Source organism: Schistocerca americana, chromosome 7 (assembly GCF_021461395.2).
Source record: "Schistocerca americana isolate TAMUIC-IGC-003095 chromosome 7, iqSchAmer2.1, whole genome shotgun sequence".
Lineage (NCBI taxonomy): Eukaryota > Metazoa > Arthropoda > Insecta > Orthoptera > Acrididae > Schistocerca > Schistocerca americana.
The window spans coordinates 311634894-311648183 of NC_060125.1; the positions used below are offsets into that span (position 1 = coordinate 311634894).

Below are 13290 nucleotides of genomic sequence, written 5' to 3' on the forward strand. Positions count from 1 at the left end.
TTGTTCTCATGTTGTTGTTGTTGTTGTCTTCAGTCCTGAGACTGGTTTGATGCAGCTCTCCATGCTACTCTATCCTGTGCAAGCTTCTTCATCTCCCAGTACCTACTGCAACCTACATCCTTCTGAATCTGCTTTGTGTATTCATCTCTTGGTCTCCCTCTACGATTTTTACCCTCCACGCTGCCCTCCAATACTAAATTGGTGATCCCTTGATGCCTCAAAACATGTCCTACCAACCGGTCCCTTCTTCTTGTCAAGTTGTGCCACAAACTCCTCTTCTCCCCAATTCTATTCAATACCTCCTCATTAGTTATGTGCTCTATCCATCTAATCTTCAGCATTCTTCTGTAGCACCACATTTCGAAAGCTTCTATTCTCTTCTTGTCCAAACTATTTATCGTCCAAGTTTCACTTCCATACGTGGCTACCCTCCACACAAATACTTTCAGAAAAGACTTCCTGACACTTAAATCTATACTCGATGTTAACGAATTTCTCTTCTTCAGAAACGCTTTCCTTGCAATTGCCAGTTAGATTTTATATCCTTTCTACTTCGACCCAAATAGCAAAACTCCCTTACTACTTTAAGTGTCTCATTTTCTAATCTAATTCCCTCAGCATCACTCGACTTAATTCGACTACATTCCATTATCCTCGTTTTGCTTTTGTTCATGTTCATCTTATATCCTCCTTTCAAGACACTGTTCATTCCGTTCAGCTGTTCTTCCAAGTCCTTTGCTGTCTCTGACAGAATTACAATGTCATCGGCGAACCTCAACGTTTTTATTTCTTCTCCATGGACTTTAATACCTACTCCGAATTTTTCTTTTGTTTCCTTTACTGCTTGCTCAATATACAGATTGAATAACATAGGGGACAGGCTACAACCCTGTCTCACTCCCTTCCCAACCGCTGCTTCCCTTTCATGCCCCTCGACTCTTGTAACTGCCATCTGGTTTCTGTACAAATTGTAAATAGTCTTTCGCTCCCTATATTTTACCCCTGCCACCTTTAGAATTTGAAAGAGAGTATTCCAGTCAACATTGTCAAAAGCTTTCTCTAAGTCTATGAATGCTAGAAACTTAGGTTTGCCTTTCCTTAATCTATTTTCTAAGATAAGTCGTAGGGTCAGTATTGCCTCACGTGTTCCAACATTTCTGAGGAATCCAAACAGATCTTCGCCGAGGTCGGCTTCTACCAGCTCATCCATTCGTCTGTAAAGAATTCGTGTTAGTATTTTGCAGCTGTGACTTATTAAACTGATAGTTCGGTAATTTACACATCTGTCAACACCAGCTTTCTTTGGGATTGGAATTATTATATTCTTCTTTATGTCTGAGGGTATTTCGCCCGTCTCATACATCTTGCTCACCAGATGGTAGAGTTTTGTCAGGACTGGCTCTCCCAAGGCCGTCAGTAGTTCCAATGGAATGTTGTCTACTCCCGGGGCCTTGTTTCGACTCAGGTCATTCAGTGCTCTGTCAAACTCTTCACGCAGTATCGTATCTCCCATTTCATCTTTATCTACATCCTCTTCCATTTCCATAATATTGTCCCCAAGTACATCGCCCTTGTATAGGCCCTCCCTATACTCATGTAGCACAATCATTTGCAATCGCGCTCCCCATCGATAAAGCCAGACTGAAGTATACACAACATTCCTCATATTTCATAAACGGTTTGAGATATCGAAATGAGATTTTGGAAAATGATGACATGCAAAGAGGAGTGTATTTTGCCATATAGTTATCAAGCAAAACTTCATTATTCCACTAACCACAGACTTTTTCAATGAAAGTATGTAATTTTTAAGGGCCATCTATAGCTGGTGAAACGAGAAATGCTGTGGGTTTTGGAACAGCATAAGTGAAGACATTACATGTTCATTTTTGTTCCGGGAATGTGCTTTTTCATAAACCATTGACCTCAAAAATGGTTCAAATGGCTCGGAGCACTATAGGACTTAACATCTACGGTCATCAGTCCCCTAGAACTTAGAACTACTTAAACCTAACTAACCTAAGGACATCACACAACACCCAGTCATCACGAGGCAGAGAACATTGACCTCACTTTCCCTCACTTAATAAACTTAATAAACCACCATTCAGAATTCTCTCACAATTGTGTCTGCACAGCATGTTAGCGAGGTGATGCTATGTAAACTCCGCTGTGTTTTGGCAAAGGAAGAAAATTTTAACAAGACAAGAAGAAATATGTGTAGATTTTATTTAAAATTCGCTACTCATGATGCTCCTCTGAAAGTTTCACGTGATTAACAAGTCAGGCGAAAATAAATCGCTGCTTTAGTTGCATTTTCAGCTGAATTCTTTTTAGATACTAACCAAAGCAGAAGTGACAGTAGATCTTTTTGAATTGTCATCATGCAAGTGTAGGTGTGTAGGGGCTTCACTTAATATTTACAAAAAAGTGAACATAGGCTTCAGTTTAGAATGGCACTTCCCCTTCAGTGCTTGGCATTTCCCCTGCATCGCCTGCCCGTAACCCCCACCACTGCCACTCTCTTCACGTGTGTCCTGCTGATTGTGCCTCTATTGGCCACGGTGTTCTGCACGCACTCTAATCTTCTATATCATCATCGTCATTGTTTGTTCCCCCTGCTATTGGCCATTCTTGCAATTGGGCGTAAAATTCCATACACTCAGGTAGCGTATACCTTTTCCCTTTCAATATATCTTGTATTTTTTTTTTTTGACAATGGTGATCACCTATTATTCGGGATATGCTACCTAACTGGGAAGTACGGGATACTTAGTGAAACTGTAAAAGAGCTGAAATGTGTCTGAGACAGCACCATCAATGAACTGTTCCGTTTTCAATTGCTCAGCATAATGTCCATCATACTCAAACCTTATCAGGCGAAAAAGAAATTTTATGTCCTGTAGGAAATTTTCCCGTGCTAAATTCTCAGAGGCAAGGCTTTTTATATGCAGACTACCAATTTTTAATTGCATCATCGTCAGCAGTTTCAACTGTTAATTTACTTGAAGCTGTTTCCATTGTTATGGCATACTCTTCAAGAAGGTACTGTCATGATGGCTCACCAACTTATTTATAGTGTCTTCTCTGTCTTTTGGTAGAAAATTATACCTGTGTATGGGGAAATAATGTTTCATCTTCTTAAATCTCCCTGTTGACTCAAAGTGTTAAACTAAAGTGAATCACTGTGTTATTCTTATTCTTATTGGTTGTTGGAGAATAAGTGAAATTCATTTACAACTGTTGGGATAAGTTTCTGGATGTAACGATATAGAAATGAGCAGACTTTATTTCCACCTTTCTTGATTTGTTAAAAACATCGACCTGTAAATTTTCCAAGTAAAAGATAACCTGAACAGGAATATCTGACACAGTGAATTTTGCATGTAATCTAACTTATTTTCTTTTTCACTGCATTCAGAAACGTCATTAATTTTACTGTAAAATATTTTGGATCTGCTACAATGAACCACTAACTGGACCGTTATAGTTTGTCAAACTTAACAAGAAAAAATGCACGTTAAAATAGCAACAAGCCACTAGTGTCGTTTGGTTACAATTGCAGACACTTCTACATAGTCCGCGCAAAATGGTCGTGAGTCAATGACTATTGGAGTCACATGCAGTGACGATTTCGAACTCCCATAGTGATGCCATTTGATGATTGACTACTGCTCTTATAGTATGTATTAATCTTTCCACCCCGCATCGTCTAGTTCCAATATTTAACTCATTCTTGTAAAAAAAAGTTGACTCATCGCCTTTCTGCAATGAATGATTCAACTGTTTTTAATCGTTTTATACCATACTACATTATAACAAGTGAATTTATCACATTGAGTCTACAATGTTATACAATAGTGAAACTGATCATACATCACAAAGAAATTAAAGCAAATCATATTCGTGAAAAAGAATAACATTAAATATTTAAGTACTAATTCTGTGTTATGGTGTGGGATACTGTGTCGTAGTGTCACATGTTGTTTTGCAGTATATCACCGATAAAGATAAATGACTGTACGAAGAAGGCAAAATTGCCATATCATGCTTTGGGTGCTTACGTCATTGAGGAGTCTGCACGGGCCATAGCTGTATAGAATAACCTTGACCGTAGCCAGTCGTGGCAGCAGGAAGCGTGACCAGATCTCGCACCGGACGTCAGTGCAAAGCGAATCGGAGATGCCTGCGCACCATACATTCCGGGAACCGGGGGAAGTCCTCGTCAGAAGAGGGCTGGGTGCGGTATATAAGCCGCCAAGGATGCCCGAAGCACGTATTACACGCAGGACTTGTGAAAATGGCGAGGCTTGTAGCTGTTGTGGCGATTCTTGCCAGCGTTGGACATTCACAAGGTAGTAAAAATTTGAGATGTGTCTCTTTTAGGCCTATAAAAGGCTATAATCTAGACAAACACCATCAGAAAAGACTTACTAACACTTAAGTGTATTTTCGGTGTTAAAGTGTTTATTTCAGAAACGTTTTGCTTGCTACTGTCATTCTACGTTGTATATCCTCCCTACTTCGACTTCATTAGTTATTTTGCTGTCCAAATATCAAATTCACCGGCTACTTTTAGTGTCTCATTTCCCACTCTAATTCCCTTAAATCACTTGATTTAACTCGACTACATTCCATTGCACTTACTTTACTTTTGCTGCTGTTTACCTTATAACCTGTTTTCAAGACATTGTACATTCTGTTCAGCTGCTCGTCCAAGACTCTTGCCGTCTTGTAGAATTACAATTTCATCAGCAAACGTCAACCCAAGCTCACCTTCCTTACCGTCGGCCTCTACCATTTTTTCCATCTCTCTGAAACTAATTCGTGTCAGTATTTATTGCTGCCAATAATTACACCAAATGGAAATTTTGTCACATCTTTCTACATCAAACGGCGATACCTTCCTATTGACAACTTCATCGTCAGCGAACAATCTTGTAGTGCAGTGTACCGTTAAGAAGTTTAGTATTCCCTGTGTCTATTGAAAACTACTGCCCTTCTTCCGAAAACAAATTTTAATTACTGTGCGTACAGGTAATCTTAGGCATCCAAACATCTGATCTATACATACGTGGAAGAAATTCCAGATTGCTTTAAAGAGATTGCTTGTACGTATATTATTTTATCTAGTCCTACTTAATACAAAAAACTTCGAAGTGTGTAGATTCTCTGTCTACCGTGAGCAATGATGTAATATGGTCTAATACTATTTACGCAAATTTGGTAAACCCTATAAACATGTACTGCATATATTAATGTTCACCGGTATTGATATTTTAATACTGTAACGTCTGCTATACTGGCCGATAACTGCGATGAATCAGTAGGTTACTACAACTCTGAAGCACGCTGTGTGAACATCCATATAGTTCAAGAGATTGCAACCGTGACTTAATTGCTCTACACTTCGTGTATAAAAGTAAATTAAGTAGCCTCACTAATACGTATGGCTCACTATGAGTTTGGAATTATAACCATTCCTTGTAATGGGTAAATAAATAAATTTTTACATCATTTATAGCTCATAATGCAGACAAGAAAATGAAATGAAATGATCGTATGGCATTGTTAGCCGGGAGGCCCCATTCGGGGGAGTTCGGCCGCCGCATTGCAAGTCCTTTTTAGTTGACATCTCTTCGGCAACTTGCGAGTGAATGATGATGAAAATAATGATGAAAGACACACAACACCCAGTGCCCTGCTGGGAATCGAACCCGGGCCACCAGCGTGGTAGGCGGTAACGCTACTGCTACGCTAAGGAGGCGGACAATGCAGACAAATTACGTAGCTTCAGAGTAACCAAAACAACAATTACATTTCTGACATTGACTGGTATTTGCTGTTTACGCAGTCTTTCCGTGATAAGGACTTCATCTTGACAAATGATATTATTAGCCTAGACAGAAGTCTGATATAGTAATTAATTTTTTATTTACTTCCCTCGTTTACTTATATTAAAACGCGTTATTCTATACGTTATGTTGTACGATTTTGCTATCAAGAAAGCAACGACATACCTAATCGCAAAATCAGCGATGTAATTTCTACACTTCTTTAGTGTCATTAACTACGATAAATATTTTTGCTTTGTGTTTTCTTCTTTCTTTTGTTTACTTATTTTTCTAATGACTACTTTTACACGGAAAAGGCTCAAACTATTCAGTATTTTTCTTTCTTTGAGATTTTGTTGAAACACAATTACGTTAGTATGTACCAACTTGAAGATAAGGTTAAATACTATGCTGTGCTATAGATACTCTCTACAGATATTGCTAATACATTTTCCTTCTAACCACTTTACGTCGTAGGTGAACTGACGAAATTTACATTTTTATCTATATTTCTTTTGTTATGCTATTATGATGTTTCTTTCACTATTGCCTACAAATCGTTGGGACAGTAACCATATGAATAGATAAGTCGGGAGCTTAATTTGACTTTAACGTAGAGAGGTTTTATTCATGAAATTTTAATTTTCTTTACACACCACAGTTGCTGTGAACGGGTGCCAGTTTAACCCAAACTAACAAATCTGACATGCAAAGAGAGGTCTTCCTCGTTACGCGTTGACGGCTATCTCTCTTTCCAACTACATTTTACAGTATGTATTGAGAATCAGAGTTCTGGAACATATGCATAATCATTTGTTGATTATTCTGTAATATTGATTCTACTTTAGATCGTAATGAAGGTGATAAGTCGTGACAGCTGAGACCTTATCCTACCGTTTGACACTCTATTTGCCATTGTGACTGTATGGATCTGCGTGCTATTAATTTTTCTAGGTATTTTGTATAAGCACTGGTTCATGCAGGCTCTTATTTTCTGAGCCATCAGCCTTCTGACTGGTTTGATGGTACACTTCGTGATATCCTTATGGCAACCTCTTCTCCTCAAGGTAGCTCCTACACCCGAGGTACTCAATTATTGGTTGCGGATATTCCAGTCTCCGTCTTCCGTTACAGTTTCTACCCCCTACTGCTCCCTCAAGCACAGTGGAGTTACTCCTTGATGTCTCAACACATGTTCTGTCATCCTGTCTCTTGTCTTGTCAGTGTTGTTTTCCTTCTCGGTTCTTATTTATCAGTCCTCTTAAGTTTCGACATCCTTCCATAGCACCACATCTCAAACGCTTTGAATCTCTTCTGTTCCAGTCTTCCCACAGTCCATGATTCATTCCCATGCAGTCCTGTGCTTCAGATATTTCTTCTTGAGATTAAGGTCGATTTTGGTACTAGTAGACCTCTTTTGGCTAGGAATACCCTCTTTCTTTGAGCAAGTCTGGCTTTCCATGTCTTCCTTGCTTCGTCTGTTAAGTGTTATTTTGCCCTCAAGGTAGCAAAATGGTTCAAATGGCTCTGAGCACTATGGGACTTAACATCTGAGGTCATCAGTCCCCTAGAACTTAGAACTACTTAAACCTAACTAACCTAAGGACATCACACACATCCGTGCCCGAGGCAGGATTCGAACCTGCGACCGTAGCGGTCGCGAGGCTCCAGACTGTAGCGCCTAGAACCGCTCGGCCACTCCAGCCGGTGAATTCCTTCACTTCGTCTACTTAGTGGTCCCCAGTTTTCATTTTAAGCTTATCGCTGATCTCATTTCCCTACTCTTCATTACATTTTTTTTTATTTGCTCTCATCCATACTCTATGCTCTCTACAGCTCTCGCAATTCTTCCTCAGTTTTACTGAGGATAGCAACGTCAGCAGCGAATATCATTGATATACTTTTACTCTGAATTTTAACCCCGCTCCTGGTCGTTCTTTTATTACCATCATAACTCCTTCGATGTGCAGATTGAGTAGTAGGGACGGAACAGTACATCCATGTCTTACACCCTTTTTAATTTGCATACACATTTCATGGTGTTCCCGTTTTATTCTACATACACCTAACCATATACAAACTTCGCATGCCACGGTACGGTGTATGGTGGAGGGTACCCTGTACAAATACTAGTAATTTCCTTTGCTGTTCCACTCTCAACAGAACGAGGGAAAAACGATTATCTACACTACTGGCCATTAAAATTGCTACACAACGAAGATGACGTGCTACAGACGCGAAATTTAACCGACAGGAAGAAGATGCTGTGATATGCAAATGATTAGGTTTTCAGAGCATTCACACAAGGTTGGCGCCGGTGGCGACACCTACAACGTGCTGACATGAGGAAAGTTTCCAACCGATTTCTCATACACAAACAGCAGTTGACCGGCGTTGCCTGGTGAAACGTTGTTGTGATGCCTCCTGTAAGGAGGAGAAATGCGTACCATCAAGTTTCCGACTTTGATAAAGGTCGGATTGTAACCTATCGAGATTGCGGTCTATCTTATCGCGACATTGCCGCTCGCGTTGGTAGAGATCCAATGACTGTTAGCATAATATGGAATCTGTGGGTTCAGGAGGGCAATACGGAACGTCGTGCTGGATCCCAACGGCCTCGTGTCACTAGCAGTCGAGATGACAGGCATCTTATCCGCATGGCTGTAACGGATCGTGCAGCCACGTCTCGATCCCTGGGTCAACACATGGGGACGTTTGCAAGACCACAACCATCTGCACGAACAGTTCGACGACGTTTGCAGCAGCATGGACTATCAGTTCGGAGACCAAGCCTGCGGTTACCCTTGACGCTGCATCACAGACAGGAGCGCCTGCGACGGTGTACTCAACGACGAACCTGGGTGCACGAATGGCCAAATGTCGTTTTTTCGGATGAATCTAGGTTCTGTTTACAGCATCATAATGGTCGAATCCGTGTTTGGTGACATCGCAGTGAACGCACATTGGAAGCTTGTATTCGTCATCGCTATACTGGCGTATCACCTGGCGTGATGATATGCGGTGCCATTGGTTACACGTCTCGGTCACCTCTTGTTCGCATTGATGGCACTTTGAACAGTGGACGTTACATTTCAGATGTGTTACGACCCGTGTCTCTACCCTTCATTCAATCCCTGCGAAACCCTACATTTCAGCAGGATAATGCACGACCGCGTGTTGCAGGTCCTGTACGGGCCTCTCTGGGTCAGAAAATGTTCGACTGCTGGCCAGCAGATTCTCCAGTTCTCTCACCAATTGAAAACTTCTGGTCAATGGTGGCCGAGCAACTGGCTCGACACAATACGCCAGTCACTACTCTTGATGAACTGTGGTATCGAGTTGAAGCTGCATGGGCAGCTTTACCTGTACACGCCATCCAAGCTTTGTTTGACTCAAAGCCCAGTCGTATCATGGCTGTTATTACGGCCAGAGGTGGTTGTTCTGGGTACTGATTTCTCAGGATCTATGCACCCAAATTGCGTGAAATTGTAATCACATGTCAGTTCTAGTACAATATATTTGTCCAATGAATACCCGTTTATCATCTGCATTTCTTCTTGATGTAGCAATTTTAATGGCCAGTAGTGTATATGCCTCCGCACGATCCCAAATTTCTCTTATATTTGTGGCTCTTACGCGAAATGTACTTTGGTGGCAATAGAATCGTTCTGCGATCAGTTTCAAATGCCGGTTCTCTAAATTTTCTCATTAGTGTTCCTCGAAAAGAACGTCACCTTCCCTGCAGGGATTTCCATTTGAATCCCCGAAGCATCTCCGCAATTACTGCATATTGTTCGAACCTACCGGTAACAAATCTAGCAGTCCGCCTGTGAAGTGCTTCGATGTCTTCCTTTAAGCAACTAACATTTTCAGGTGGGAAAAAATGTGATTTCTGCGTAATAGTGAGTATTACAGCATACCATACTCTTATGTGAGAAACGTCATGGGATACCACCTAATATCGTGTCGGACATTCTTTTTCCGAGCGTAGTACAGCAACTGGCCGTGGCATGGACTCAACAAATTGTTAGAAGTCGCCTGCAGAAAGAATGAGCTATGCTACCTCTATAGCTGTCCGTAATTGCGGAAATGTTACCGGTTCAGGATTTTGTGCACAAACTGACCTCTCTTTTATGACCCTTAGATTTTCGACGGCAATCATGTCGAGCGATCAGGCTGGCTGAACCATTCGCTCGAATTGTCCAGAATGTTCTTCAAACCAATCGCGAACAAGTGTGACCCGGTGACATGGCGTATTGTCATCCATAACATGAAGCTCATGATTGGCGCTAAACGGTATCCAAGTAGCCGAACATAACCATTTCCAATCAATCATGGGTTCATTTGGACTAGAGGACTGAGTCCATTCCATGCAACCACAACCCATACCATTATGGAACCAACGCCAGCTTGCACAGTGCCTTATTGACAACCTCGGTCCACGGCTTCTTGCAGTCTGACCCACACTCGAGCCCTACCATCAGCTCTTACCAACTGAACCCGGGACTCATCTGACCAGGCCACTGCTATCCAGTCGTCTAGGGCCTAAGCGATATGGTCACGAGCCCAGGAGAGGGGCTGCAGGCGATGTCGTACTGCTAGCAAAGGCACTTAAATCGGTCGTCTGCTGCCATAGCCCATCAACGCATGATTTCGCCATACTGTCGTAACGGATACGCCCGTCGTACGACCCCAAACGATCTCTGCGGCTATTTCACGCGGTGTTGCTTCTGTTAGCACTGAGAATTCTACGCAGACTGCCGCTGCTATCGGACGTTAACTGAAAGCCGGCAGCCACTGCGTTGTCCATGCCTGGCAATGCCTGAGAAATTGGGTATCCTCGGCACACTTTTGACACTGTGGGTCTGGGAATATTGAATTCCCCAACGGTTTACGAAATGGAATGTTCCATGGGTCTATCTCCAACTACCATTTCGCGTTCAGGTTAAACCCGTCGTACGGCCATAATCACGTCGCACACCTTTTCACATGTATCACCTGAGTACAAATGACAGTGACGCCAATGTACCGCCCGTTTATACCTTGTATACACTACACTACCGCCATCTCTATATGTGCATATCGCTATCCCACGCCTTTTGTCTCCTCAGTGTATATTGCACACAAAAATCCAGTTTTCATTACAAAAAACATTATTAAATAGCGATTATGCTTATAAAATTGTTGATCGAGATTATATAATTTAAAAAATTACAAATTTTGTATTTTATACTTCATGTAAATCTGATAGAACATGTATCTTCGTTCAAAAATTTGATTCTACCAGCATTCGAATCCAGACCACCACGGCCTTTTCCCCTCCACCCTCCCCTTTAGAACTCAGCTAGCAAGCACACTACCACAGACCTATACTACTTATTGAAAAGTTTATACCATATTTTAGCATACTTATCGAGGTTGGAAAACTTCAAAGTCGATTTTCTCGAGAATTTTTGAGAGTTTCATCGTATAGCTTTAGGAGAGGTATATTTTGAGTTCAGAACTTCACGTACCATAAATATAAAAAATTACGAAAATCCGATTGCCGCGTGGTCCCCTTGTTAGCTGAATTTGTAACAACACCCGTCTTTGCCGCAGGAACGAGTGTCTCGCTGCAGTCGATCTTCAGGAAAGCCACGAGCGGCGTGGCTCCTCCGGAGTTGGATACTGCCGACCTCACGAGGAACTTCACGGCGGAGGCCGTGCTGGCGTACATGAAGGAGCTGCAGTCGCGCCTTGACTTCAACGAGTACAACTCCGTCAAGGCCACGTCCCAGCCCACAACCAACCTTTTCAAGGGCGTCCAACACATAGCCCAGAACCTGGACGACTCTGCGTCGGCGACGGTGTTCGACGACATACTGAAGGGCTATGCAGTTATCTACAGACGTCTTGCAGCTCTTGCCAAGGGCGGTGAGGAGTCTGGCATGGCACCCATCACACAGCAGGTACTAGGCTAGTAGATTGTTTACCAGAACGAGGAAACATATCTGTAACTTGCATGCTATTATTTTACTAAATTTTGACTGTGATCGTGTTACTAATGGTTTCCTTAGGAAATTGTATTCAAAGTTATTTACTCGTGTGCAGAGCACACCATAATCAGTATGAAGAAAAATGCTGAATTTGATGTCATACAATGAAGGCTTTCACGACCGGGTGTTTCAGCTGCCGAGAATTCTTCCGGGTTGTATGGCCGTGGTCCGTGGAATTCTTCTATCCCTGACGTTTCGTCGAAAGCTACGTTGGACATCTTCGGAGGTGCTCCTGGTTGTGCTGAGTCTTCCCGGCAAGACTCAGCACAACCAGGAGCACCTCAGAAGATGTCCAGCGTAGCTTTGGACGAAACGTCAGGCATAGAATCCATGGACCACGGCCGTACAATCCGGAAGAATTCTCGGCAGCAGAATTTGATAAGATTTGTTTGGTCATAGACAGCAGTTATCACTAGTTGTTGAAATATAATATTATGTTCGGTATTCCACCTCGAACATATATTTTAATTAATTCAGACATCTGTAAACTTTAAACTCAAAACTTAAATAAGCAAATTAAATTTCTTCACTGACACCTTCACAAGAGAATATTTCATGGAATGAAATCTTCTACATGTACACGGATAATCTGTAATTCACACTTAAGTACCTGGGAGAGGGTTCTTCGAACCACCTTCACAATACTTCTCTATTATTCCACTCTCAAACAGCGCGCGAGCTCTGATTTCCCATATTTTATTACGATTAGCGTTTCTCCCTATGCAGGTAGACGTTAACAAAATTTTTCGCATTCGGAGGAGAAAGTTGGTGATTGAAATTTCGTGATAAGATCCCGCCACAACGAAAAACGCCCTTGTTTTAATGGTGTCCGTCCCATATCCTGTATCATGTATGTAACACTCTCTTCCCTATTGCGCAATAGTACAAAACGTGCTGCTCTTCTTTGAACTTCGCTGCAGTGTTAATTTTGCTCTTTATTTTGAGTTACTAATTAATAAGATAGCGCTACCTGACGTTAACGATCACGTATTCAAATAACCTTGGTGGTTCTGAATAAACCAACTTTTTAAGTTATCATGGAAGTTAACCTGCAGACCTACTACCTTTAAACATACAGGGTGTTCAGAAACAGTCTGGAAAGCATGCAGGGGTGGCGCAGGGTAAGTTGTACTGAGATATAATTGTTAAGGAAAAATTTGCTACGTTGCGCCGTTATCGTGCTAATTAGCACTCAAGTTATCCAGTCAGGCCGTTGCGTGCGCAAACTCAAAGGACTCGCCAGATACTATTAGAATCAGCTGTTCTCAGAGCGTAGATGATAGCGCACGAGACAGCTGAGCCCTTGGCTCGGGTCCGATCCTTACTGCCGTCCCATGTCCAGTTTGTGCATCGCTCTCTTGTTCAGTTTTAGGAAACCAAACGAAGGACACGTTTGGCGACGCTGTCTCTGCCGAGCAGCT

The 13290-nt window shown here is 41.9% G+C and overlaps 1 protein-coding gene across 1 annotated transcript in view; it reads left to right on the forward strand.

Annotated features, from left to right (window-relative positions):
- Window positions 1-4167: 4167 nt before the first annotated feature.
- LOC124622464 overlaps window positions 4168-13290 on the forward strand; it is a 49678-nt gene continuing 40555 nt past the window's right edge. Inside the window, exons 1-2 of the mRNA XM_047148168.1 lie at window positions 4168-4355; window positions 11433-11782. Coding sequence (XP_047004124.1) covers window positions 4301-4355; window positions 11433-11782 — 405 coding nt within the window. The 5' untranslated portion in view covers window positions 4168-4300. The remainder of the gene's footprint in view (window positions 4356-11432; window positions 11783-13290) is intronic.